We start from the raw sequence: 26,095 nt of genomic DNA on the forward strand, positions 1-26,095 counted from the left end.
CAACGATCAGAGAAGACAAACCTCAAAACCAATTTTCTTCTGAAGAATCTGGTGTCCATTGCCAGAAAAGCAAATCTTGGGCAATTCCTGAACTCTGAGGAACATACGTGTGGGACCCATAAGGAGACAAAGAAGATCTTCTGTGAAGCCCACAAGAGCTTGCTCTGTTTGGTCTGCTCTCAAAGTCAGGAGCACAGGGCTCACAGGCACCGTTCCACTGAAGAGGCTGCCGAGGAATACTGGGTGAGTGACGTCTGTGAGAGCGCTTGGAGAGCTGGAGGACGGTGCAGCTAAGAGATTAAAAGGACATTACAGTCAGGGCTCCCCTGGTGGCACAGTGGTTAAGACTCCAAGCTCGCAATGAAGGGGGCCCAGGTTCCATCCCTGGTCAGGGAACTAGATCCCACATGCATGCCCCAACTAAGAGTGCACATGCCACAACTAAGGAGCCAGCAAGCCGCAACTAAGACCTGTCACAACGAAATAAGTAAACAAATATTTTTTTTAAAAAAGGATATTATAGTCAGGACTTCCCTGGTGGCACAGTGGTTAAGACTCCATGCTCCCAATGAAGGGGGCCCAGGTTCGATCCCTGGTCAGGGAACTAGATCCCACATTCATGCTAAGAGTCCACGTGCTAGAACTAAGGAGCCAGCGAGCCACAACTAAGAATTGTCACAACGAAATAAGTAAATTAAATAAATATTTTTTTAAAAAGGATATTATGATCATAATGATGATTAAACCCTCTCTTTACCGGGTGCCAGGTACAGACCTAGTTAGCAATGACAAAGCTATGAAGAAAATGCTGCAGCATACCTGCCTTTATGGAACTTGTATCCAATGGCTGGGTGATAAAGTTAATTGAAATTATTTGGGTGATACATTATTATGCTCAAGGCTCTATAAAGCCTTCATTTTGAGAAAGAGTCTTTGGCTCTAACATCTACAAGTGCAAAAGGCTTTTCCATTGGATACAGATTTCCTAACTCTGGACAAAGAAGGAAGATACAGTACATTGGAATTAGTAGGCAGCAAGCAGCACTACATCCAAATTCTGATGCAAGATGCCAAACTACCTGAAAATTAGCCATGCTCAATAAAATCCTGTTCCTTTCCCTAGATATATGATTCCCTGATGGTGCGTGGTTCTGCAGTGTGGAATCTTCTAAAACTGATCGATAGTGAGGAAGAATAGGGAAATGTGGTGATCTGTTACCGTCCTCCTAGTCTTCCTCTAGGTCCTGTACCTGACCTCTTTCCCACCTCAGGATCTCCACCCACCCCACCCTATTTACCCTTCAAGTCTGTCTTCAAATGCCACTCCCTTACACTAGCCTAAGTTTATACTTCATTTTATATTCCTTTAATATACTCCCTTTTTTCCTCTTTCATACACTGACCCAAATTTTAACTACAATTCCTGTAGCATTTATTCAATTCCTTGCTCCCTGACTATAGCCTTCATAAGGGTAGGAATGATGTCTGTCTTGTTCATGGCTACTCCTCAGTACCTAAAACAAATGTTAATAAATAAGCAACAAAATAATCAAAGAATGTATTCAGATGTATTATTCACAGTATTGAAAATATGTTTACAGATTGAAAGGCAGAAAGTCTCAAATCACAGTGACAAAATTCCAAGTCAAAATATTGTTTGCTAGTAGATATGAATCTAATCATCTAGAGTGATTTCCAGGAATCCCATATAAATCTTAGACCGACAACATTGTATTTTCATTCTTAGCTTTCCATTTATTCCTGCCTGTTCTCTCCTGTTACTGGCTAATTAAAAGTCTTACTATTAATCTATATGAAGATTTTCTAGTTCAGGGCTTTTTCAACATCAGAACAATTGACAGTTGGGACCGGTTTCTTCTTTCTTGTAGGGCTGCCTTGTAGGATGTTTAGCAGAATCCATGGTCTCTACCCATGAAATATCAATGGTAACTTCCAATTGTGAAGTTAAATGTGAACCAAAAATTTTTCCACATATCAACAATTGCCCTCTGGAAGAAAAAATCACCCCCATTTGAAACCACTGCACTAGTTGATGGAAAAAAGTAGATGAGACATTGATAATGATGAAATAATATTTGTATTTTTAGATATGACAAGAAAATTTAAACATAAAATTCTCTTCCTGTGTTTGTTTGGGCCTCCTCTCTCCCTCCCTAATGTGCAGTGTACATCTGCATTCCACACTAACTAGACCTCCTCAAAGATGGGGGTGCCCACTTGAGCATAAAGATCTCTTTTTTCCCTTTCTTCTAATGTTAGCAATGTAACTTCTTGAAGAAGAGCATTCTTTCTCAACTCTGTAAGGGATCATAACAACTTGCTGCTAACTTTGTATGTGTTTACCTGGACTGTATATCTTTGGTGAGCTTTATATAAAATATCAATATGTCATTTTGATGTATGATCCCTTTGTCCTGAAAATGTATGTGACTGTTCCTTCCATTTCTGTGTTTTTTTCTTTTCCATAGGTTCTCTTTATTTTTATTTATTTATTTGTTAACATCTTATTGGAGTATAATTGCTTTACAATGGTGTGTTAGTTTCCTTCCATTTCTAACAGGTGGAATAGTTCTCAGAGCTTCTGAGGGTCTGTCTCCTGAGTTATACTCCTCAGTTTGGCTTGAGTGAAATGCTCTTCTTTTTTCCTTATCTTGATTGTTAATTGAATTTTCATTGACAATAGGATCCATAAAATAGTTCATATAGATATGCTCACTTATTCCTAAAGTTGTATATAAAATCTACAGCATGTAAGGCAGTAACACAGAAGATAGTGGAAAACTTGCTTATAAGAATATAAACATATAAGCAAATAAATAATAATATGGAAGAGAGATACAAAAAAAAAATAATTATACAGTCCAGCCACACATTTCCTAAAAAAAACACACTTTTTGATATATACAGAATTACAGATTTGTGTTCAAGGATAGGATGTTGAGGGGAATAATAGACCCTATGGTATGTTTTTACCTGGTTGATGAAGAACAATGTTATTACAGAATTGTTGAGAAATGATGTCAGATTAGTCTGAACATTTACTGAGGCAATGGTTCCTTCACTCCATATAAGAAGCTTCCCTGTACTCGAACTCTCTAGAAACTGTGTTGATCTTGCAAGCACAAGGCTCTACAAATCAGAAAAATTTTTTCTTCATCATCCTTTTTTGATTTTTACAGGCTGCTTCCTTTCAGTAAATGTGATTTTTCTACTTAAAAGGATTATGTTAATGCAGGTTAGTTGTGGATGTTTCCCAGGTATCTTGGAAATGAACCATCGGTGAGGGGAGAAACTCACATAGGAAGAATTCCTCGTTGCTGGAGATAAAGTAACACAGAGTGAATGATGCCTTTCCTAAAATGGGATTGAAGGAAACAATTGCTACTAATCTCCTTTCCACATAGCAACAAGTCTCTCTTCTTCCAGTTTTTTGTAGATTTTCTTCCTATCTTTTCCAAAAAAGGTATTTCCTTATGATTTTCTCTAGTAAGAAAACAATAAACTTAAGCCCTTCCCTTTAAAACAGTGGCATGCTTGTACAATTCAGAGTCCCCCAAAGTTTGAAAGTTTTCATGGTCTAAAAGACAAATGTTTTAGGTGAACAGAAATTAAATCCTATAAAAAGGATAGAAAATTAAGAGATAAAATGTTTAAAAAATATTCTATTAAAAATGTAATAAAATATCAAAGAGATATGAGGAAATTTGACCAAAATCACACATCAGGAGTTGAGCTGGGGACGAAAATCATATTTTCTGCATTTTTCATTATCTAATAACAGTAACTATATTTAACATAATCTTGAATCCTTAGTCACTAGCAAGGAATCAAAGGAAAGCTGACAGGAGGAGAACCTGGGCAGTCATCTCCACTAATTCTTAGTATCTTTAGCTACAGTGATAAAGGTCTACTATATGGTGCTGGTAAAATCAAGCTCACATGGTAAGCACTCAGTTTATGCTTTCAAAGCACCATTTATTTCCTTTATTTTGCCATTTTTATTTGCCATAATTCCTCTCATTTTCCTTAATGTTTCTTTAAAATTATAGCTTTCCCAGGAATTTATCATGGGCCATGTTCTCTTCTCACTTTATACATTCTCTGTTTTACACGTTTATCTCCTTTTTTAAGCTACACATATGCTGAATTTTCTGTATCAGTTTTTTTATTTCCATCGATAATCTTCTCTGAAGAATCTTTTTTTTTTTGAAGAAGAATCTTCTTTTGAAAAATCTCTGACACAAAAAAAGAAAAAAAAAAGTGACCAGCTAAATAAATAAATAACCTCTTCTGGGGATGAGAAGACTCACATGATGGGTTTAACTGGCAGTGTTCCCAGTGGCCTCACCTTGATTTCATTACTCAATTGTAAATATGACCCAGATGACATTAATTCTAATAAAGGTCATCAAAACTGAAAGATGTAGAAACGGCTTTAGAATAAGAAATTCTTGATATTATAGCTAAGAAAATGTATCCAGTACATATTTTCCTCACCTTCCAATCAAAGACAAGTCCAAAGGCCCATAGTAGCTAATTCTGCCAGTATGTACAACTAAATGCAAACTAAATAAGAAGAATATTAGCTATAAAACTTTCTTTGAAAAGGGGCAAAATTAAGCTTATGAAATTCAAGGTGTAATGATTGTTGCTCACTGAAATTTTAGTGTCAACAGAAAGCACTCAGGAATTTTAGGTGGAAATGGAAAGAAGTGATGAGTTGAAGGCAAATAAAGTAAAATTATACAATCTGAGATCAGCTGGAGAGATGCAGTTTGTCAAAAGAAGCTGATAAAGAAATTTGTTAGTTAATGAAGGGCTACATGAAACAGGGGAGAAGAGTAGGGAGAACGTGTTCTATGAAAGCTAGGTAATATAGATGGACAGAATAAGGGGACTTTCTGATAAGTATTTCCAAATTTGGAGAATCAATTCTGACTTAGTCTTCCATTTAAGAGATTCAAAGATAAGTAGATATTCCTTGTCCATGACCCTTAGGAGCCAGATGCTGAAAAGGTAAACACTCGACATCTTGACAATGGTGAAAAGCAGAGTTTACTCTTCTTGACTACTCATTCCTGGTTCTAACCCAGAACACTATGACATCGTTCTTGTTGAAGATCAGTTTATTTTCATTGAATATAACCTCATGTATATTTCTTCTGCTGTTCCTGCCATTGAATTTTTTTCTTCTAAACCAAACCAAACCAAACAAACAAAAGCTTTTAATGTGCATCCAGCACTTCCAGATAAATCTTGAAGGTTGGTGTGTCATATGCCTAATCTTGACCCAATAGGGTGGAAACACAACTGCTTTGGAACACAGTACATTATTTCCTTACACTTAGATCCCCTTGCTCAGGTTATTTTCTCAGGATGGATAAGAGATGGCATCAATAAGCTCTTTTCTGCGCACTTAGAAAAAAGCCAGTTATTGAAGATATCAATCTTCCTCTTGATTAGCTGCTATATATGAACGGACACGTGAAAGAAAAACACCCTCTGGGGACTTCCCTGGCGGTCCTCTTCCACTTCAGTGTTCCATCCTTGGTCAGGGAACTAAGATCCCACATGCCACTCAGGGCAGCCCAAAAAAAAAAAAGAAAGAAAAAAGAAAAACAGCCTCTGAGTCACAGTCTTTGTTAGAGCAAATCAGCCTGTCCCCTAACTCATTTGAGAGATTTTCACTTGCCCTGAGTATCTGAAAGAAGTGAACTCCCAGTTTCATGGAATTTAGCATATTACAGTTTATGCAATTTTTTCACATTTCAGTCATCATTTATCCCATGACCATATACCAAGGTATTTTCTTTGTTTTTCTTTCTTGGTGTCTTGGTTTCTTTCTTTTCTTTGTTTCCTTCTTTATTCAGTTTCTTTTTCTTCTTTCTTACAGGGTATATGTATCATTCTATTTCTAGAAATGTGAATTCTCAATCATGTGTATTACTCTTTCATATGCAAATCTGTTTTGTTTTTGTCAGTGCATGATGTTTATATCACCTAATGCTAAGTGATTTTATATATATGCCTATTTAAATCCTGTCTCATGAAAGACAAATATCATATGATACCGCTTATATGTAGAATCTAAGAAAAGGGTACAAATGAACCTATCTACAAAACAGAAAGAGAGTTACAGATGTAGAAAACAAACTTATGGTTGCCAGGGGGTAAGTGTGGGGAAGGGATAAATTGGGAGATTGGGATTGACATATAAACACTACTATATATAACGGAGATAACAAATAAGGGCCTACTGTGCAGCACGGGAAATCTACTCAATAGTCTGTAATGGCCTATATGGGAAAAGAATCTAAAAAAGAGTGGATATATGTATATGCATAACTGAGTCACTTTGCTGTACACCTGAAACTAACACAACATTGTAAATCAACTATACTATAAAAATTTTAAAAATAAAAATAAATAAATAAAAATAAATCCTGACTGTCTCATTCTAAGTCTTGTTTTCTGTTTCCCATCACTAGGAATATTTATCTTCCACTAATATATATATTCCATCCTGAGGAAGTCTCAAAATCCAACCTATAGAATAAAATTACAGTATAGTCATTTCAAATCTCAAAATAATAGAATTTCCTTGGCCTATGAATCTGGAAATCAGTTTATTTCTTACATTTTATTGACATTATGATTTATTATTTTCAGTCTTATTATGTTACCTATATTTTGGAAAACTTTGTTAATGCCAGAAAAATATTGTTTATATTCACTCTTTCATTTATTTATTCATTCATTCACCACATTTTTATAGTATTCTATGTTTTAAGCATGTGTAAGATAGTGGGAATATAGTAATTAAAAAACTACTGTCCTTACCTTCTTAGTATTTTCAGTCTAGTAGTATCCAAGCATCTAAGCATCCACCAATTTGATGAGAGAAATGGAGAGAAGCATATGGTATCCTTGGCACATACTTGGCCTTCAATAGACAATGGAGGTCAACTAAATTACTTAATTCAGTAAGGGGACATAGCAGGAATGGGATGAAACCTAGAAGCAGTGGCCTTATATTCTGATAGAATTCTCATTCTTATTCAGCACATTTCCACATAAATACACTTTAAAAATTAAGGTTAGGACTTCCCTGGTAGCGCAGTGGTTGAGAATCTCCCTGCCAGTGCAGGGGACACGGGTTCGAGCCCTGGTCTGGGAAGATCCCACATGCCGCGGAGCGACTAAGCCCATGAGCCACAGTTGCTGAGCCTGCGCATCTGGAGCCTGTGCTCCGCAACAAGAGAGGCCGCAATAGTGAGAGGCCCGCGCACCGCGATGAAGAGCGGCCCCCACTTGCCGCAGCTAGAGAAAGCCCTCGCACAGAAACGAAGACCCAACATAGCCATAAATAAATAAATAAATAATAAAATTTAAAAAAAAAAATTAAGGTTAAATTGGATATTTAGCAAAGTTTACAGTGACCAGTATCCTACTTTCAGACAGCAAAATCTGCTTCTCAGGTGGTAGGACAAAGATTGAAGCACCAATGCTACCTAGCCCTCTCTCTGAGAGTCCTGAAAATTATTGATTTTAAAGAGTCAGGATCCCAGTACACGAAAGTTAGAGAGCTTTAATAGACACACTACTGTCAATGCCAATCTGGCAACACAGTCAGGACGGGGCCACATTTTCAACTCAAGAAAGAATAATGCATATGTGTGCCAGGTGAAATTAGATGTATAATCAAAGAAAATATTGTGCCAGACCATGCCATATATATGTATATATGGAACTCTGTTTAATCAATAACATATTATCTATCAATATATCAAGTTCTGAGTAATCTAATTTTAAAAACTGTGGAATGGTGAATGTACATATAGAAACGGAGGAACATTTTAGGTTTAAATCTGGACAACGGTTCTCAAACTTGACTGCACGTTAGAATCACCTGGGGAGTTTCTAAAACTCCCCAGTTTTAAGCTATGCCCCGGAACATTACATCAGAACTTCTCTGATGGGACACAGGCATCGCCCTTTTCCAAAACTCCTTAGATGATTCCAACGCTCCGGCAAGTTTGAGAATCAGTGGTTTAAAATTCTTCACACAGCCCCTACTCACCTCAAGGTGGAAGATTTGAATGATCAGACATCAGCACTTACCATTTGTGTTTTTCTTCCCTTTGCTCTACCTCAGTGATGATCAGCCTTTATGTGCCCCGGGAATTACTTCATAGCATAGCAGACGCAAGTCATGGTTAATTCATCACATATCTTGTTAATGGGTGTGGGGGGAGGAAACATTTTTCTTTCTTCTCTTCTAGGTTCTTTGGCTGCTCTAATAACTAAATTGACATATGGCAGATCAACTGGAGAAAAACAAATTTAATTCGTTATGTATGGGAGCTCATAGAAAAATGAGACTCAGAGAAGTGACCCAAGTAGGCAGCTTTTATACCTTTTAGACAAAGAAACAATACATTTGTGAAAAACTGACAAAACAAAGAAGTTTGGTCTTAGGGTATTAAATTAGTAAAGTAACAAAGTTTGTTTATGCAGCCTTCTTAGCTTTCAGTTTCCTATCTTTGGTGATTAGAATATCTCTCTACATTCTGTTAACAGGAGGATACCTTTCGTATGGGAGATTTATTTCCTGCTTTCAGGGGGACAATGAAGGTTTAGAGTGTCCTTCTTGGTTGTCTCTTAAGTATAACCAATATGTCAAAGTGGCACATTTTGGGGTAGCCTGCACTGAACCACATCAAGTGATAAGTTCAGATGTACTAGGAACACATCCTATTACCACCATATGCAAAATTTTACATCTTCACTTCCTGAAAATTATGAATTCACTACACTCTAATCTTAAACAATCACACTTAAAATTATGAAGAGGTGAGTAAGAAGCATCAGAAGCTCTGGTTAATGTGTAATGCAGATGCACATGGCACATTATGGAGAGAGGACGCCTAAACAGACACTGAAAGGGAAATTTATGTTTAATTTCTCTTGTCCTGCCTTAAAATATAAATTTTATTTCTTCAGTAGTTACAGAGGACAAAAGCAATTTTCAAAGAAGCTGGATGGGAAGCGGGCACTAGAATGGGAAGAGGTGGGTGTCAAAGGAAAGCTTCACTTGACGACTTGTACAGGGCACCCCCAGCTGGTTACTCTGACTGTCATACTTTACCAAGATTTTTTAAAATACAAAATATTTAAAAAATAAAAATAAAAATATTTATGAGGTCAGAGCAAGAGTACAAATTGAGGTCCACATACCACATGTCAAATATTTAAAATGCCTAACTATAGCTAGCAAACTGCTAATAAATATTTTTATCCTCCCACTTTGGCAAATATTTAACTTCATAGAGACATGGAAGGCTGGTTGATATTTATAGTTGTTGGACCTTGTCATGGTACTGACATGGTTCACCTAGGGGAAAAGCAATCCAGGGAGAAAAAGCTCAGCAGCCCCCGGTTCAGGTGGGGAATTTGGGAGTTCCTGACAGGAGAAATTCCAGGAGGTAAAAAAATGTGCTGACTCCTCTACCTGTAGGATTGGACTGGGTATATCTGGAGAAGACCAGAGAAATGCTCTACTGCCCAGGGCACAGGAAGCTCTTCCACCCATCACTGCTTTTTTTTTCTGAATTTAAGAGGGGAGGACTTCCTTGGTGGTCCAGTGGCTAAGACTCCACGCTCCCAATGCAGGGGCCCCAGGTTCGATCCCTGGTCAGGGAACTAGATCCCACATACTGCAACTAAGACCCGGCGCAGCCAAATAAATAAATAAATAAATAAATAAACGTATTTAAAAAAAAAAAGAGGAGAGAATGTTGTGTTCAGCGACCTTGACAGAAAAAGTGCTCTGCCCGCAACCTCACAACTACTAGGCTCTCACTTCCCTTCCTTCAGAATTCCCATAGTCCACACCTTCCCCATTTTACTGACTGCATGCAGTGATGTTGGAGGGTCAGGAGAACGGGGAGACTTGCAGCTTCCAAAAGGTTACAACCCATTTTGCCCACACTCTGCCCCATGAATAGTTACCTGCTCAGCTGGGTCTCCTCCTGCTGAGGCCCTGCCCTATGGCCCCAGAACTAAAAGGCACCTCCTGCCCTATCCCTTAATAGCTAAACCCAGGGAAACTCGCAGACCTCAGAGGAAGCAGAGGAATGGTGACCTCATAGGGGAAGCATGCCTATGCACGAAGTGGGACATCCTGGAAGATGGGGCTCCCTCCCTCCCTCTCTCCTCCCGGCACTTCTTTCAGCTCCTCGGAGCCTTGCTCTGTCTCTCATCCAGCTCAGACTGTTGCTGGACCCAAGGGTTTCTGCATAGCCAAGGCAGTGCTCTAAGAACTCTGTGCCAAGCTCTGAGCTGATTCTTCAGAATCCACAGTTTGGTTTTCCGTGACTGCACGAAGAATATGTGGAACCAGTGGTAACTAGGATGGAGGTTTGCTCAAGGTGGCAAATAACTCCCTCCATAGACAGAGAACTAATTGGACTGAGACATAAGTAGATATAAATTCCATACATGAGGACAACTCCTCTTCCCTTCCCTTGGCCCAGAGGGTCGCTGAACTGGGGCATGTCATCCTTTCTCTACTGTTCCCCCTTAGCTGGCATAAGGAGCGCCAGGCAGAGAATCTCCAGCTCTGCTCTTGCTGGGAGGCCTTGGGGGTCTTGATATGGAGTGTGAGGAGTAGGAGAAATCTCTATTCTGGTGGCCAAAAATGCTGTTGCTTTAAAGTCTTACACTGAAACACAAGAATAAATCAATCAATAGAGCGCATCCTCCAATACAGAATATAAACAAACCTCAGGTAAAACATTTCCCAGTTTTCAAACAGGTTTTCTAAAGTCACTAACTGATGAAATAATGTTTTCTAGCTTTTTTTTAAAAATTATTTATTTATTTATTTATAACTGTGTTGGGTCTTCGTTTCTGTGTGCGGGCTTTCTCTAGTTACGGCGAGCGGGGGCCACTCTTCATCGCGGTGCGCGGGCCTCTCACTATCGCGGCCTCTCTTGTTGCAGAGCACAGGCTCCAGACGCGCAGGCTCAGTAGTTGTGGCTCACGGGCCTAGTCGCTCCGCGGCATGTGGGATCTTCCCAGACCAGGGCTCGAACCCGTGTCCCCTGCATTGGCAGGCAGATTCTCAACCACTGCGCCACCAGGGAAGCCCTCTAGCTTTTTTGTAAGTTGTAAAAGTCCTTGATGTCTAGAAATTTAGATATACAGGTGGCATTCATGGGTGGGTTTGTTGTAAAATCTGTGTCTCTTGATGAGATGATGTTTGTGGAGATGTGTTTATGAAGATTAGCCAGGGTGTTAAATAGATCTTTCCCTCTGATTTTAAGAGATCTAATTACCCATATTAGCACCCGTCCAAAGACCTCTGAAATGCACTCACTTGAAAGAAGTGGGTGTGGTCTTGAAGGACTCAATATAAGGAGATTTAAGGAGCCAAATTCATTCTTCTTCAGAACAGAGTGATTGTGTTTGGAGCTCACCGACTACAGTGACTTCTGAAAGCTTCCATTACCAAACTTGGAAGCCTTGATCTTGAGCTGACTTCACATTATTACTTCCACAGCAGGCATTGATAAGACTACATATATATATTCCTTAGGTAAATACACAGTTTACATAAGAGGAGTCCACGCTACTTTCCCAAAACAAACAATAATATAATAATCTTAATTTATCAGCAAACTGAGGTAGTTTCTATGTAATGCTCTCATTTGTCGAATTTTAAAAATTACCACATTCTTTCAACCATTTTTATGAATTAAATTATTTTGCCATCTTGTCTTGCTATATATTTTTGGAATAATTTGATGATTAATTTTAGGTCTATTATCTATGAATTCCTTGGTTGTTTATATAGATTATAAGGACTCAGAAAGTAGTTTCCAGGTATCGTGTAATTTTTTACTTAGTGTAGATCCTAAAAATGGGTTAGGAGCATCTTGTTCTACTCATATAAATGTATTACAAGTGGTAACATGTGTGTATGTTAGAGAATATTTGGCAAAAGATAAGTAGATAATGCAGTAAATTATCTGAGAAAAAAACTGTTTTTGAGTGTTGGTAAATGACTCTTCAGAAACCTCTGACTTAGAGCAAGCAATAATGAATGTGTCTACAGAAAAGTGACATTTGTAACTGTGCATAAGTAGCAGAAATTAGAGTGACCATTCGTGTGGTATAGAAATTCAGATCAAATAAATGTTTTTTACAAAATAAAAGTTTAAAAGCATGATTTGTTTTCTGGTGTTGATTGTCATTACATGAGAGTTACATCATTTCACAATGGGAAGGACTTCTTGATAATAGTTCCAAAGAACTTAGAATAATCCCTTCTCCTTAACTTTTTGTTTTTAAATACAAGGATGTCAATAATAAAGATAGGAGGGTAAAATTTAAAAACTTACTATACTCATATAAGAAGACTGAAATCTGACCCACTTTTACAAAGATTAATCCTATTAACTCATATATTCAGAAATTGATTTTTAATGGTGATTTCTGTTTGAGATAAAGGATATCAAAGGAGAATATTTAGTTTGTGACTGTGTCTTGTATATGCACATTTTCATGCATTTTAATCAGTGAGTTGCAATAAAGGTATTTTCTAGATCACGGGTGAGGGACAGACGAAGTGGCATTGTGTACATTTCTTCATTTTTACAACCGTGGTTTTTTAAAAATTTTTTATTATCTAAGGATGTTGTTTTATTAGCCATTACATCCCCAAGCTGATAGATTGTTCCTTGAACTGTAAATTTACCAGAAAATGCTTGTTGGCTCAATTAACATAGTTGCTTAGAGAACATGTTGCTTGCATTTTGTCTCATCTTGGAGACTTATGACTTGTGGATTTTAATTTGGTCAAAAGTGTGATTTCTGGCTCCCACATTTACCAGCAGGGTAATTTTGAACAAGAAATCCTGATAGGATGGTTGTGACACTTAAATGAAATAATGAAAGTAGAAAAGCTTAATTAACTACCTTTTGTTAAGTCAGTCACTGGCTGGTACTATTACTGATTGATTTTTCAAACCAATTAGGACACACCGCCCGGAGCTATAAATTGAATGAAACTCCAGATGTCCAAGTTATTTGGAAGAAACTAACACCACAACAAAACTGAGTTGTTTTTTTTTTTTTTAAATAAACTTATTTATTTATTTATTTTTGTCTGCGTTGAGTCTTCATTGCTGCGCACAGGCTTTCTCTCGTTGTGGCGAGCGGGGACTACTCTTCCGTTGCGGTTGCGCAGGTTTCTCATTGCGGTGGCTCCTCTTGTTGCAGAGCTTGGGCTCTAGGCACGCGGGCTTCATTGGTTGTGGCTCACAGGCTCTGGAGCGCAGGCTCAGTAGTTGTGGCGCACGGGCTTAGTTGCTCCGTGGCATGTGGGATCTTCCCGGACCAGGGCTAGAACCCGTGTGCCCTGCATTGGCAGGCGGATTCTTAACCACTGCGCCACCAGGAAAGCCCTGAGTTTCTTATATACAGAAGGAAAACTGTTGGAGAGGTGGATGACTCTTGGTTAGGAAACCTTTATAGGAATTTAAAAACTAATTTTGACTGGAATATTCTTTTTTCCCACAGAGACGATTTCCTTCAGTAAAGAAATAAGCAATCACAATATCTAGCTGTTTGACAATGTGAGAAGTTTGACGTACAGACATGACCATCAAGATGTATCTTTGAAATGTGAAGGATCTAAATTTTTTTTGGTATGGTCCACTGTACTGTGAAACAATTATTTTTTCTTTTTTAAAATTGAAGTATAGGTGATTTACAATGTCAGTGTTAGTTTCAGATGTACAGCAAAGTGATTCAGCCATATATATATTATATATAATTTTTCATATTCTTTTCCCTTATAGGTTATTACAAAATATTCGGTATGGTTCCGTGTGCTATAAGGACCTAAATATTTTAATGTATGTGAAACATCATAAAACATCACTGATGTGCTCCCCGAGGAGCGGCGGGGCGGCACACAGGCGCAGGAGGAGAACGAGGCGGGGAAGAGGAGGGGAGTCGCCGCTTTCCAAACACTCTCCGGGGGGCTGTGCGCGACGCCCGCCGCCGGGAGTCCGGACCCGGCTGCCTGCGGCCCCTTCCCTCCCGCGCCCGCAGCCCGGGAACAAAGTTGCCGAGAGCCAGCGGGCCGAGGGCGCAGCGGGGTGTCGCTCTGGCAGCTCTGCGCGCGCCGCTTGGGGGCGGCGGCGGCGCGGCCCGAGGGGAGGCAGCAGCAGTTGGTGGGCTTGGCCAAGCGCAGTATATGTAACCTCGGCGCGGCGGGAACGGCGGCCTAGGCGACCCGACTTCGCGGCGCCCGGACCTGAGCCGGTCCTCAGACGGCGGCCGCGGTGCCCGAGTGCTTCCCGGGGACCCCGGGCGGCGGCGCGAGCCCCGGAGAGGAGGGGGCGGTCCTGCGCGCGGAGGAGCGGGAGGCTCTTGCACCCCCCCAGCCCCCCGCCTACCTCCTCACCGAACTCTCTAAAAATAACTCCGGCCCGCTGGGGCCGGGAGGAGCCGCAGCCGCAGTGCCGGAGAGCAGCCGGCGAGGCGTGTAGAGCCAGGGTCCGGAGGAAACCTTCCGGTCGCGCGGCGCGAAGTTGACGGAGGAAGCAGGAGCTCCCGGCCGCCGGACGCCGCGCGACCCTCGCCCCGCCGACCCGCCGCCGCCGAGGTTTGGCTGATTGGGCCGAGGCAGGCGGGGCGCGCAGGGCGGAGGCGGCGGCCGAGGGCGCAGACACCCTGGCCCGGGCCGCGCGGGCAGGTGGTGTCCTATGTGGATAACAGCTTCCGCCAGGCGGTGATGAAGAACCCGGCCGAGAGAACCCCCCCAGTTGCTGACTGGATAATGACGCATGCTCGTAAGCGTTGGGATGGTGACTACAGGGGATCCTGCTGCCAACCGTCTTAAGACAAATAAGCCCTCCTGATCCTTGGGACCATCAGACACTTAGAATCTAACGCTTGAAAGAGTTGCTTCGCTTGTTAGGTATTAGATGCCGTTTGTTCAAATGCAAATGATCTCCTTCTCTGCCGCTGTTATTATTTAATGAGGGGAGAAGAGAATAAAATAGACTCTTCCACTGGCTGCCCTTGGACAAGGCCCAGGAATGGCACCTGGTACCGTTTTTGATTTTTTAGTTTTTTCTGATGGAGCCGTCACATCTGGGGATCGTAGATAGATTGCACATATTCACCAAACGTGTGGAAGATGGATGATAATTTTACAAGGAAAATTCATTTCACAGTGTCTCCAGAAAGTTCCTATTCTAAAGGATTGCTTTATCAAAAACAAGGAATATCCTGCTTTGGTCGTGTTGCACTGCCTCTCATGTGCCTTCTGCATCTGTTTGTTTTACAGTGGTCAATCAGTCAGTCTTCTGCATCTGAAAATGCACATTCCAGGGCTTCCCTGGTTGTGCAGTGGTTGGGAATCCGCCTACCAGTGCAGGGGACACTGGTTCAATCCCTGGTCCGGGAAGATCCCACATGCCACAGAGCAACTAAGCCCGTGTGCCACAACTACTGAGCCTGAGCTCTAGAGCCCGTGAGCCACAACTACTGAGCCCACGTGCCACAACTACTGAAGCCCTCGCACCTAGAGCCTGTGCTCTGCAACGAGAAGCCACCACAGTGAGAAGCCCGCGCACCACAACGAAGAGTAGCCCCCGCTCACCGCAACTAGAGGAAGACTGTGCCCAGCAGCGAAGACCCAACGCAGCCAAAAATAAATAATAAATTAAATAAATAAATAAATAAAAGAAAATGCAGGTTCCCAGTCACAGTGTGATGGAAAAGCAAATTTCAGTGAAATGTTTCAATGCCTTTCAGTGTTTGAAGTTCCTAGTGAAATCACACATGCTGAGAATGTTAGAACCTAGCAAGGTGGGTCAGAAATCATGTCAAAGGCCTTTAGTGGAAATTAGAGAGCGGGGAACTGGTGTCTTTGGTTGGTTGATTAGAATAATAATGACTCGAATGGGGGGGGTCACCAAACAAGACTTGAAGAGACAAAACCTCCACTGTGACGGCATGTGGACTGTGCCAAAGAAATGAACTGTTAAACTTGCCTGTTTCCGTGCCGGTTGTGGAGAACAGAGTGAAAACCGACCAGCACAGAACTTGGCCTGAGTCAGAAGTGGGCCAGTTACTACTGACACGGCAACGTGAAAGCTTCCCTGATGGTCTGAAAGCAGCACATTTCCTCCCACCACACCTTCACAGAGCAAGTCACCTTAGAGAAACCTACCAAACATTTTGAATATTCGTAAGTGTCTACCCTACTAACTTTGACGCTCATTTGGTTATTACTAATGCAAACTCATGTTTATTTATTATTGTTTTAAAGAGAAAGTACTTGGAAATGTGAATGTTTTCCATCTTTACCTGGCTTTTCAAAAATAATCTTCTAAAAGTTTGAAATTTACTCAAAAGTAAAAAAAAAAAAAAAAAAGCATCACTGATGTAGTGGGGATTACTTGACCTCTGGCAACCATTACTGGGAGCCGGATGTGGGTGACTCTTGGGACTCTAGGCTTCTGTAAGGGTTTCTGGGTAAGAAAGAATGGTACACTGAATCTAAGGACATATTTCTTCTTTTATGTGAGAAGGAAGATAATCATGACTGTCTCTTGACCACTTCCCCAGTGTTGGCAGTATATAGAGAAACCTATATACTGGGTTGGGTTTGTGTGTTCCTTGATAATCACAGTGGAAAGGTGAGGTTTTTTAATACTGCTAAAAATTTCCTTCATATGGAGGTGCCCAGCTTGATCCTTCAGTTTTCCTGTCAGCCCTTTGTTAAACACTGGCCACATATAATGAGGGATAAATTGGGAACCTGACTATACCCAGCAACTCCCTCTCTGAGAACTCCTTCCCAGTCGAAGTAAATCAATAATACTTTATTGTCGTTTAAGCTTTTTCTACTTTAACCTCCTTTTATTGCTATTTAACATGAAGATACCGTGAGATAAATTTTGTTGGTTCCATCTTTTTAAAAGTAAAGTCGTCTCTCATGGCCCATTATCTAGAATATACGCTGTGGTTGCTCACCTGTTTTGTGAGCTTGATGTAGTTACAAAAATATATGTGTGGTGTGTATGATTCCAACTTAATGGTCTTTTTTTTTAACTCTCAGCTTTATTACCAAAGACACACTCTCAGACACTTCATTCAGTCCTCAATTCTTTTTTTTTTTTTTTAATATAAATTTATTTATTTTTGGCTGCGTTGGGTCTTTGTTGCTGGGCGCGGGCTTTTCTCTAGTTGCAGGGAGCGGGGGCTCCTCTTCATCGCGGTGCGCAGGGTTCTCATTGCGGTGGCTTCTCTTGTTGCAGAGCACGGGCTCTAGGCGCGTGGGCTTCAGTAGTTGTGGCTCGCGGGCTCTAGAGCGCAGGCTCAGTTGTTGTGGCGCACGGGCTTAGTTGCTCCGCAGCATGTGGGATCTTCCCGGACCAGGGCTCGAACCCGTGTCCCCTGCACTGGCAGGCGGATTCTCAACCACTGCACCACCAGGGAAGCCCCAGTCCTCAATTCTTAAGAGATGTTACCTATACATATTTTTGAAGCCACGATTGATTGATTGATTGATTGATTGAAGAGCAATGAAAGGTCCTGCTTTGCACAGTTCATGCCTTGGGGACCAGGCTGAGTTTTGTCTCACATTTCCTCCCTGTTCTCAGTGAAGTGACCCTTCTTCACCCAGGCTCAAGCCTCACCTTTCTTATGAGGCCTTCCTACCCAACCCCGGCCCAGGCATTCCTGCAGACTGAAGTGCTTTGTCACCAATGCTGCTGTCTGCTTCCTTCTCCAGATTCTGAGCACCTCACTTGCAGGACTCTCTTCGTTGGTTTTACAACTTGAATGTCCTGCCTGTAACGGGATGGGGCTTGACGCAGTGAATGTGCACGTTCAAGGTAAGCGTGGGAGGGACGGAGGTGGCGTTTAATTGATGAGCAGGGCTGGATGGCAGTCTGGCAAGAAACCCAGGGTTGCACATCGTGGACAGACTTGGTTACGTACAATCCCCATATTAGTTGGAAACCTTTTCCCTACTCTTGTTCTAGTATATCCTACTCACTAATTCACCCTCAGAAAGAAAAAAAATCTATTTTACAGGCACATCTCCACTGACCCTCAGGACCAGAATAGGTCTTTCTTTATATAAACTCTGGTCTTTTCTTACATAATAGTGTAAATTGCAAGAGGTAAAGGAAGTGTTCAGTGCCATATTCCCAGCAGATAATGTCTTTATCTGCAGATAAAGACAGATAATGCCCAGTGTCTGGGCACTAAAATATTTGATGAGTGAATAAATTAATAAATGAGATGAGATGATTGTCTTATTGGCAGTAGGGTTTTGATTAGGGTGTGCTACTCAATAATCTTTCCTACAGTTTACATAATATACAGTTTCCTTCCAAATTACATTTCTGAAAGGAACGTAGTTTTGAAACACTTATGATACCAAATATTTCTGATTAATAAGTGAGAATAGTCATTAAAAGAAATGTTATAAGCCACTGAAAAAGACATAAAATGAATCAGAAGAATAGGAAATGTTGAAGATAAAATGGAATAAAAAAATTACTTCGGCCAGTGGTTCTCAAAGTTTGGTTCCAATTCAAACAGTATCATCATCACCTGAACCTTGTTAGAAATTCAAATTCGTGGCTTACACCCAAGACCTCCTGAATCAAAAGTCATGTGAGTGGGACCTGAAATCTGTAGTTTATCAGTCATTCCAGGTAATTCTGATGACTTCTAACGTTTGAGAAACACTGAATTAGGCTGATTTACAGAGAAACAAAGACTTAGGAAATTTCTTACTTCTCAGATCTAAAGTATCACTAGACACAAATTGATTCAATAGCATTGATTAACTATACTTTAATGAAAAAAGCATAAAGGTGAAGATTAAGTTTTTTCTTTTAATTTATTTTATTTATTTATTTTTGGCTGCGTTGGGTCTTCGTTGCTGTGCAGGGGCTTTCTCTAGTTGCGACAAGCAGGGGCTACTCTTCCTTGTGGTACACAGGCTTCTCATTGCGGCGGCTTCTCGTTGTGGAGCACAGGCTCTAGGCGCACGGGCTTCAGTAGTTGTGGCATGCGGGCTCAGTAGTTGTGGCTCGCAGGCTCTAGAGCACAGGCTCAGTAGTTGTGGCACACGGGTTTAGTTGCTCCGGGGCATGTGGGATCCTCCCAGACCAGGGCTCGAACCCGTGTCCCCTGCGTTAGCAGGCGGATTCCCAACCACTGCACCACGTGGGAAGCCCAAAGATTAAGTTCTTAAAGAGAATGTTGAGGATTCCAAAAATAAATTTGAATAACAGATTATTTTCATGGACAATACACATAGTCATATTTCTTGAATTGCTGACTACTTAAACTACACTTTTTTTTTTTTTTGGTCTGGGGAAATACAGGAAGCAGACAATATTAAAAAAAATTCCATATGTAGTTAGGTATAAAACTAATGAATTTAATTTACTGTCTTGAAAATTATTCAGAAAAGACATACAATCAGATTTGTAGGAATGTTATTTTTGGAATAACATTTTATTGTAATAATTTGTAGGAATGTTATTTTGTACTTAAAATTCTGACTATATGTGGTATGATGAGATGATTTCAATGTGTTATATAGGCAGCACAGGACAGTGAACCCTGAGAAAGAGGAAACAAATGAGGGAAACCCAGTGATAGACCCACCTTACTGCCTGAAGATTTCTAGGCCACAACACAGGGTGGGGGGACCCTGAGTGTAGATGTGAGTTCAGGGAGTCAAGGTGGTTGGAGTTCCCAGGACTGAAGCCTAGTTGAGGGTAAAGCTGCACAGAGAGACAGAGACAGACAGAGACAGACATCTCTAGAGGGCCCCAAAGGTGGAGTCTACAGCTGAATGCCGGTCAATTAATGTTTGTGAGGAAATATTCCAGGTCAAGAAAAGAGGACCCCAAAGAGAACCAGTAGAACAATGCCTGCATCTCACACAGGGCTGGGAGTAGTTGTTTCCTCATCCACAATGGGAAATCCTTGAACTACATGGGATGTAGGGGAGAGGACGTGCAAGGGGATTGCCCCGCTGGTGGGGAAATCAAGCCCAGATTAAAGACTTCTCTCTTCCCACTAACAGAGTTTAAAAGCAAGCTTTGAAAGTCAAGATTTCTTCCAGAGTTAACCCCACTTCTACACTCCCAGGCTGTGCAACCATGACTTCTCTGGCACAAAGAGGCAAGACAACAGAGAAATTAAAGGAGGTTCCACCCACACTCTTCAAGTAACAGACACCCCTTCTCCCAATTACTCTGGCCTGAAGGAAGGGCTCTCCCAGGGCCATTGGTGCCCATGCCACTGGCACCACTCTGCCATTTTGCTGTTGCTACACAGCGCAGCTTCATGACTGAGCCTGGTCTTGGGTCAGGGGTGGGAGAGAAAACAAGAAAAAATGAGACTCCCCACCTCCACACTTATTCTGTTTTCAGGGGCCTCTTTGCTGATCCTCTGACGGGAAAGAGAGGGTCTCTTGGAGTTTTTCTGTGAGTTCCTGCTGTGCAGTTCAGAGACTGGGGACTTTCTTTGGTCCTGGAGTAAAGCCAGGAAAGAAAAGAGCCATAGGAAAACCAAATTTTTGTCACTCAGTTCTTTGAGATTATAATTCATTAGACTGATGCGCCACGTGTGCAAGCACCAGGCTGACCTGGCTCTGCTCAGAGACACCTTCTGGTCTGAGTCTTCTTGTCCCTGACAGTCGATCCCTGTCCCCAGCCTCTGCCACCCCCCGCCCTGCTGTGGAGCCGTCGGGCTCACGCGAGCTTTCTGCATGTATCGCAGAAGTGGGCTATGGCAGTCTGGCCTCTGTCAGAGATCAGGACTGCTCCTGATGTGCTGCTGGGTAAACTTCAGCAATGCCTCTCCCACCCCGCTCAGATGCCTCCCCAGTCCAAGATGCCTCTGCATTCTACAGCCAGCTCTTCCCCGGGCCCTGGCAGCCCTTGGTCCAGTGCAGAGCTGCGATGTGAAGTATGCTTCATGGGGCTGGAGTGTTCACTAGGCTCAGGCTGGGCACATGCTGGGGCAGTTTTCAATCTGCCATTTCTGCCCTGCCGGGGGAGCCAGCAGGCACACTCATACTCCTGAAAGCAGAGTCCAGGCTTCCTACATCCCTCCTGTTAGTCCCAGAGGAACTCCCATCAGCCAAGGGGGCTAGTCTTCCCTACACAGTATTATACACTAAATGGTCCAAAAGGGTTGTTTATGTACTTCTTAATGAAAAAAGTTTAATGAGAGAGCTTAAGATTTTAAATGGAATGTTGGGGATTCAGAAAATTAATGAAACATTTTGGAAAATAGATTATTTTCATGGAAGATATACACAGTTATATTTTTTGAGTCATTTGCTTACTATAAAAAGAAGAAAACTTCCTTTCTTTAGTTTAGAAAATACAGGAAACGAACAATAGCCAAAAAATACTCTAGATGTAAGTAGGTAAAACATTAGTGAGTTCAATTTACTTTCTAGAAGATTAGTCAGAAAAGACTTTGTAATCATATATGCTTTATTGGATTATTTAAATTTCTGGGAATACAGTCCTAAAATGAGAGGATTCTAAGTGATTACGGTATACATATAAATTTTACACTAGACATGGATATCAGCAATATTAGAGCAGTGTCCTTTCCTGGGTCAAAATATCAAGTATATAGTCTGAGATGTCAGTAGCAGATGTTATGATCTCAGGACGCTGTAAAAATTAAGCCATGGCCCATTGGCACAAAGATGGAGAAAATGACCACAGGAACCAAAGAGAAAGCTTCAAACTCACCTGATGTATGAATGTCTGATTTATGCCTGAACAGGCACGCATTGCATGTGGGTGTAAAATAGACTTCTCAATAAATCTGCTGTGGTATTTACCTAATGCCATCCACGAAAATCAATTTCATGTGGATTGAGTTCAATGGGAAAGACAAATTCATCAGTTTAAAAGGAGTGAATATTAAAAGAAAATCTTTTTGACCCTTTTTTCCACAGGGATTTCCTAATAAAGAAACAAAAACCATAAATTGAATAAGAAAAATGATCAATTAACTACAAACATTAAGCATTTCTGTTATCAAAAGTCATCTTAATGGAAGAGAAATGCTGGGAAAAACACTGTAATCCATAAAACTAGCAAAGGATAAGTGACCAGAATATATCAAGAGACCTGAAAATCTATAAGACCAGTATAAGTCCACTACCCCAAGCACAGAAGGACAAAGCAATAAGTTCACAGGAAAGAAAGACAGATATACATAAAAAGATGCTCAAACTCATTGGATATCAGAGAAATAAAAATTAAAATCACAATCACTACCTTCAGATATTTTTAAAAATAACATTTAAAATATTAATATTTTATTTTAATAATGTTAAAATAATATTTTTTTAAAAATATTAAGCTCTGGTGATGACAAGAGGAACCCAAAATATCTCATGTTATGGGAGTAAAAATTGGTACAATTCTCTTGGAAATCAATCTCTAGTGAAATTCAAGTTGAACATATTTAGAATCCTGACTGAATAATTTAAACAAGAACAAGTGCTATATGTGGCAGGTACAAATTGGTCATAACAACGTAATATATAATCACCAAAATAATAATAAAAAAGAAACTCTGGCCAATCTCAATTCCATTACTGGTGAAATGGCTAAGTAAATCTAAGTATAGTCTCATTAAAGAATGTGATATGTCCTGATTTCAAACTATATTCCAAAGCTACAGTAATCAAAGTGATATGGTACTGGCATAAAAAAATACATAGACCAATAGAACAGGATTGAGAGCCAGGAAATTAACCTGTGCATATACATTCAACTAATCTTTGACAAGATGAAGAACACACAGTGGGGAAATGATAGGTTCTTCAATACATGATGTTGGGAGACTTTTAAGTTCCTTCCTGCATAGGGCAGTGCTTAGGTGTTACCAGGGCTAAGAAGTGCTCAAAGGAATTAGGAAAGCTCTTGGACTTTCCCAGCAGTCCAGTGGTTAAGAATCCACGCTTTCTGGGGCTTCCCTGGTGGCGCAGTGGTTGAGAATCTGCCTGCTAATGCAGGGGACACGGGTTCGAGCCCTGGTCTGGGAAGATCCCACATGCCGCGGAGCAACTAGGCCCGTGAGCCACAACTACTGAGCCTGAGCGTCTGGAGCCTGTGCTCCGCAACAAGAGAGGCCGCGATAGTGAGAGGCCCGCGCACCGCGATGAAGAGTAGCCCCCGCTTGCCACAACTAGAGAAAGCCTTCGCACAGAAACGAAGACCCAAACACAGCCAAAAAAAAAAATTAATTAATTAATCAATTAAAAAAAAAAAAAAAAGCACGCTTTCACCGTAGGGGGCATGGGTTCAATCCCTGGTCAGGGAACTATGATCCCACATGCCTAGCAGCACTGCCCAAAAAAACCCAAAGGAAAGCTCTTATCCAAAGCACTGGGTGGTGCTTAGCAATCCTGAAGCAATCCTGACTGCAGGGTGCTAAAACACTGGACCCACGAGGGTTGGGGGATCCAGTGCCCTTAGCCCCTGAATGGGAATATCTAAACCTGGGAGTCACCTAGCAAGTCAGGGTCCTGATGGACCGTAGTGACCATGATCCTGAAATTCTCACGCCTCTTCCTTCTTGACCCACCACTGACTCATCTGCCTCAAAGGTCATGGGATTCCTCCTCTTCTAAGTCAGATCAGTGCTTAGTAACCACCCAGAAGAGCTTCTCTTTCCAGTGGGTACTTCCTGCCATGAGGATGGGATAGAGTGGGAACACTCATCCCACATCACCCTTTGCTGGGACCCACAGCTTACAGTGCAACCAGGGCTTAGAATCTAGTTTCCAGAAACTCAAATGGAAGCCCCCACCGCAACATCATCAAAACCTGGCGTACGTAAATTTATTCAGCAAAACAAATATCTAGCAAAGGCCGATGTTGATAAACTTGACAGTCTAGATGGAACGGGTAAATTCTTTGGAAGATACACACTACTAAAACCCCCTGAAGATAGAAGTAAGTAAAATGAATAGCTGGATATCCATTAACAGAATTGAATCTGTAATTTAATAAATTACTCTCAGTCTTCTGTTTTGAGTGAAAATTAAGTAGCAGGGATGGGATTTGCTCTTCTATCTTAAACAAGGACAACCCAGAAATGTGACATATAAAGGCAACAGTTTTCAGACGTTTGACAATAAGCATCACAGGAGAGTAAACTTAGAGAGAGGGACCAAAGGAGGGGAGCCTTTGACAGTCCCATTTTACTGCCTGGAGATTTCCAGACTTGTCACAGGGAGGGGGAACCCAGACAGAGCCCAGTGGTCTCCCTGAGTTGAAGAGACAGGGTTGGAAGTTCAGTAAAACCAAGGTGGCTGGAGTTCCCAGGATTGAGTACTAGTTGAGGGTAGAGTTGCACAGAGGGAGCTCCAGAGAGGTCCCACAGCAGGAGCCTACCTCTGAGTACAGATCAGTGAATGCTTGTGAGGAAAATATCCAAGATCAAGGAAAGAACCACCCCAAAGGGGTAGATGGAGCAATACCTCAGGTCACACAGAGCTGGGAATAGTTCCCACTATCCAGAGTGAAAAACCCTCACAGTACAGGGCATAACTTTTAGAATACTCGGGGGGCAGGGGGGTTGGTATTGTCCCAGTGGCAGGGAAAATCCAGCCCAGGTTAAAGACTTCTCTGCTTTCTCCTTACACCGTTTATAAGCAAGCCTTGAAAACTGGAGATTCTTCCAGAGTTAACACCACCTTCTGGCCTAGGACTGTGGTGGTCCTCAAGTCAAAGCAACAATAGAAAACACTTAAGAAGATTTCACACACACACCCCACTTTGGACAATAGAGGCCTCTTTCTGCAGTTCCTCTGGAAAAAGGACAAAAGGGCTCTCTCTTGGGACAAAGCTTCCCCGTCTGCCATTTCACTGTTGCCACTCACTGCACTTTTTTGACAGTGGCTGATCTTGGGGCAGCACTGGAAGAGAAAAAGAAAAGATAAAAAGAAAAAAAATGATTTCCTCTTACACTTTTCTGTTTGCAGGAACCTCTTTTCCTGGTCCTCTGACTAGAAATCAGGTGTTTATGTTTGAGCTTTTGCTGCATGCTCATGCTGTGTAGATCAGAGAACTGAGTCTTCCTTCAATTCAGTCAATGCCAGGAAGGAGAAGAGGAAAAATAATTCCACCAACTCACCTCCACTGTGGGTAATTATTCAAGTCTTAATTTCTCTCCTTATTTCACTTTCTAGTTTTAATTTTTCACATTCCTCACATGGTTACTTTTTATGGTCAGTTCAGAGTTTTCAGTTGTAATCTGTAGGTGAGACAGACTATGGAGAATGTATTCCATTTTGGCCAGTGCCAGAGTCAATTCAAAACTTTTCAGTATGCAACAATTCTTGGACCCCTTCCAAAGATGAGGGCATTATTAGATTGCTTTAAATAATCCCTAAGCAAATATCTGAAAATCTAGTTTTAATTTCTTTTCCACTACAACTTCATAGAAATACATATAATCCCCAAACTATTCCCTAAGCAACTTCTCTTTAAAGAGAGAGAGCAAGAGATGGAGAGATGGAAGGAGAAAGGGGAGTGGGGAGAGAAAGATTGATTCTTCTAAAATAGAAGAAAAAGAAAAAAAATTTTTTCCTTATGATAAACTCTCCTAGAATCTACTCTTTTCCTATCTATCATACATCAGTGTTAACTAGAGTCATTATGTTGGACAACACATCCCCAAAGAGATTGATTTCAATGTCTGATTACAAAGTTTTAAGATCTAAGTCAGTAACACTCTTTGAAATGAAATTTGACTGTTGACAGCTTGGATGTTTTGTGCATGTAAGAAATAAAGTTTATTGTCCATCCTTGAAAATATATATTCAAGGTTTTTTCACTCTATATATCTTCCTTAAAAGTACTGCAGTATCCAAGCATCTAGGTCTTATTATCTATACTACTACCACTCTGATAAAATATGTGTATATTCCTAAAAATCTCTGTTCATCATTGAGAGCTACTAATAGCAACATTGA

General features: G+C 41.1%; 2 protein-coding genes across 2 annotated transcripts in view; one reads left to right on the forward strand and one right to left on the reverse strand.

The window, feature by feature from the left end:
* Positions 1-200: 200 nt before the first annotated feature.
* LOC309606627 (uncharacterized protein) lies at positions 201-14,881 on the reverse strand (the record flags this gene model as incomplete). Its single annotated transcript, XM_082343926.1, has 2 exons — positions 201-290; positions 14,498-14,881. The coding sequence occupies 2 exons, from the start codon at positions 14,879-14,881 to the stop codon at positions 201-203; spliced, it is 474 nt and encodes a 157-aa protein (XP_082200052.1).
* LOC309605104 (N-acetylated-alpha-linked acidic dipeptidase 2) overlaps positions 13,202-26,095 on the forward strand; it is a 120,499-nt gene continuing 107,605 nt past the window's right edge. Inside the window, exons 1-3 of the mRNA XM_082340451.1 lie at positions 13,202-16,291; positions 20,162-20,305; positions 25,103-25,261. Of these exons, the coding sequence (XP_082196577.1) occupies positions 25,213-25,261 (49 nt within the window). The 5' untranslated portion in view covers positions 13,202-16,291; positions 20,162-20,305; positions 25,103-25,212. The remainder of the gene's footprint in view (positions 16,292-20,161; positions 20,306-25,102; positions 25,262-26,095) is intronic.

Source organism: Balaenoptera borealis, assembly GCF_965194805.1.
Source record: "Balaenoptera borealis genome assembly, chromosome: 11".
Classification (NCBI taxonomy): domain Eukaryota; kingdom Metazoa; phylum Chordata; class Mammalia; order Artiodactyla; family Balaenopteridae; genus Balaenoptera; species Balaenoptera borealis.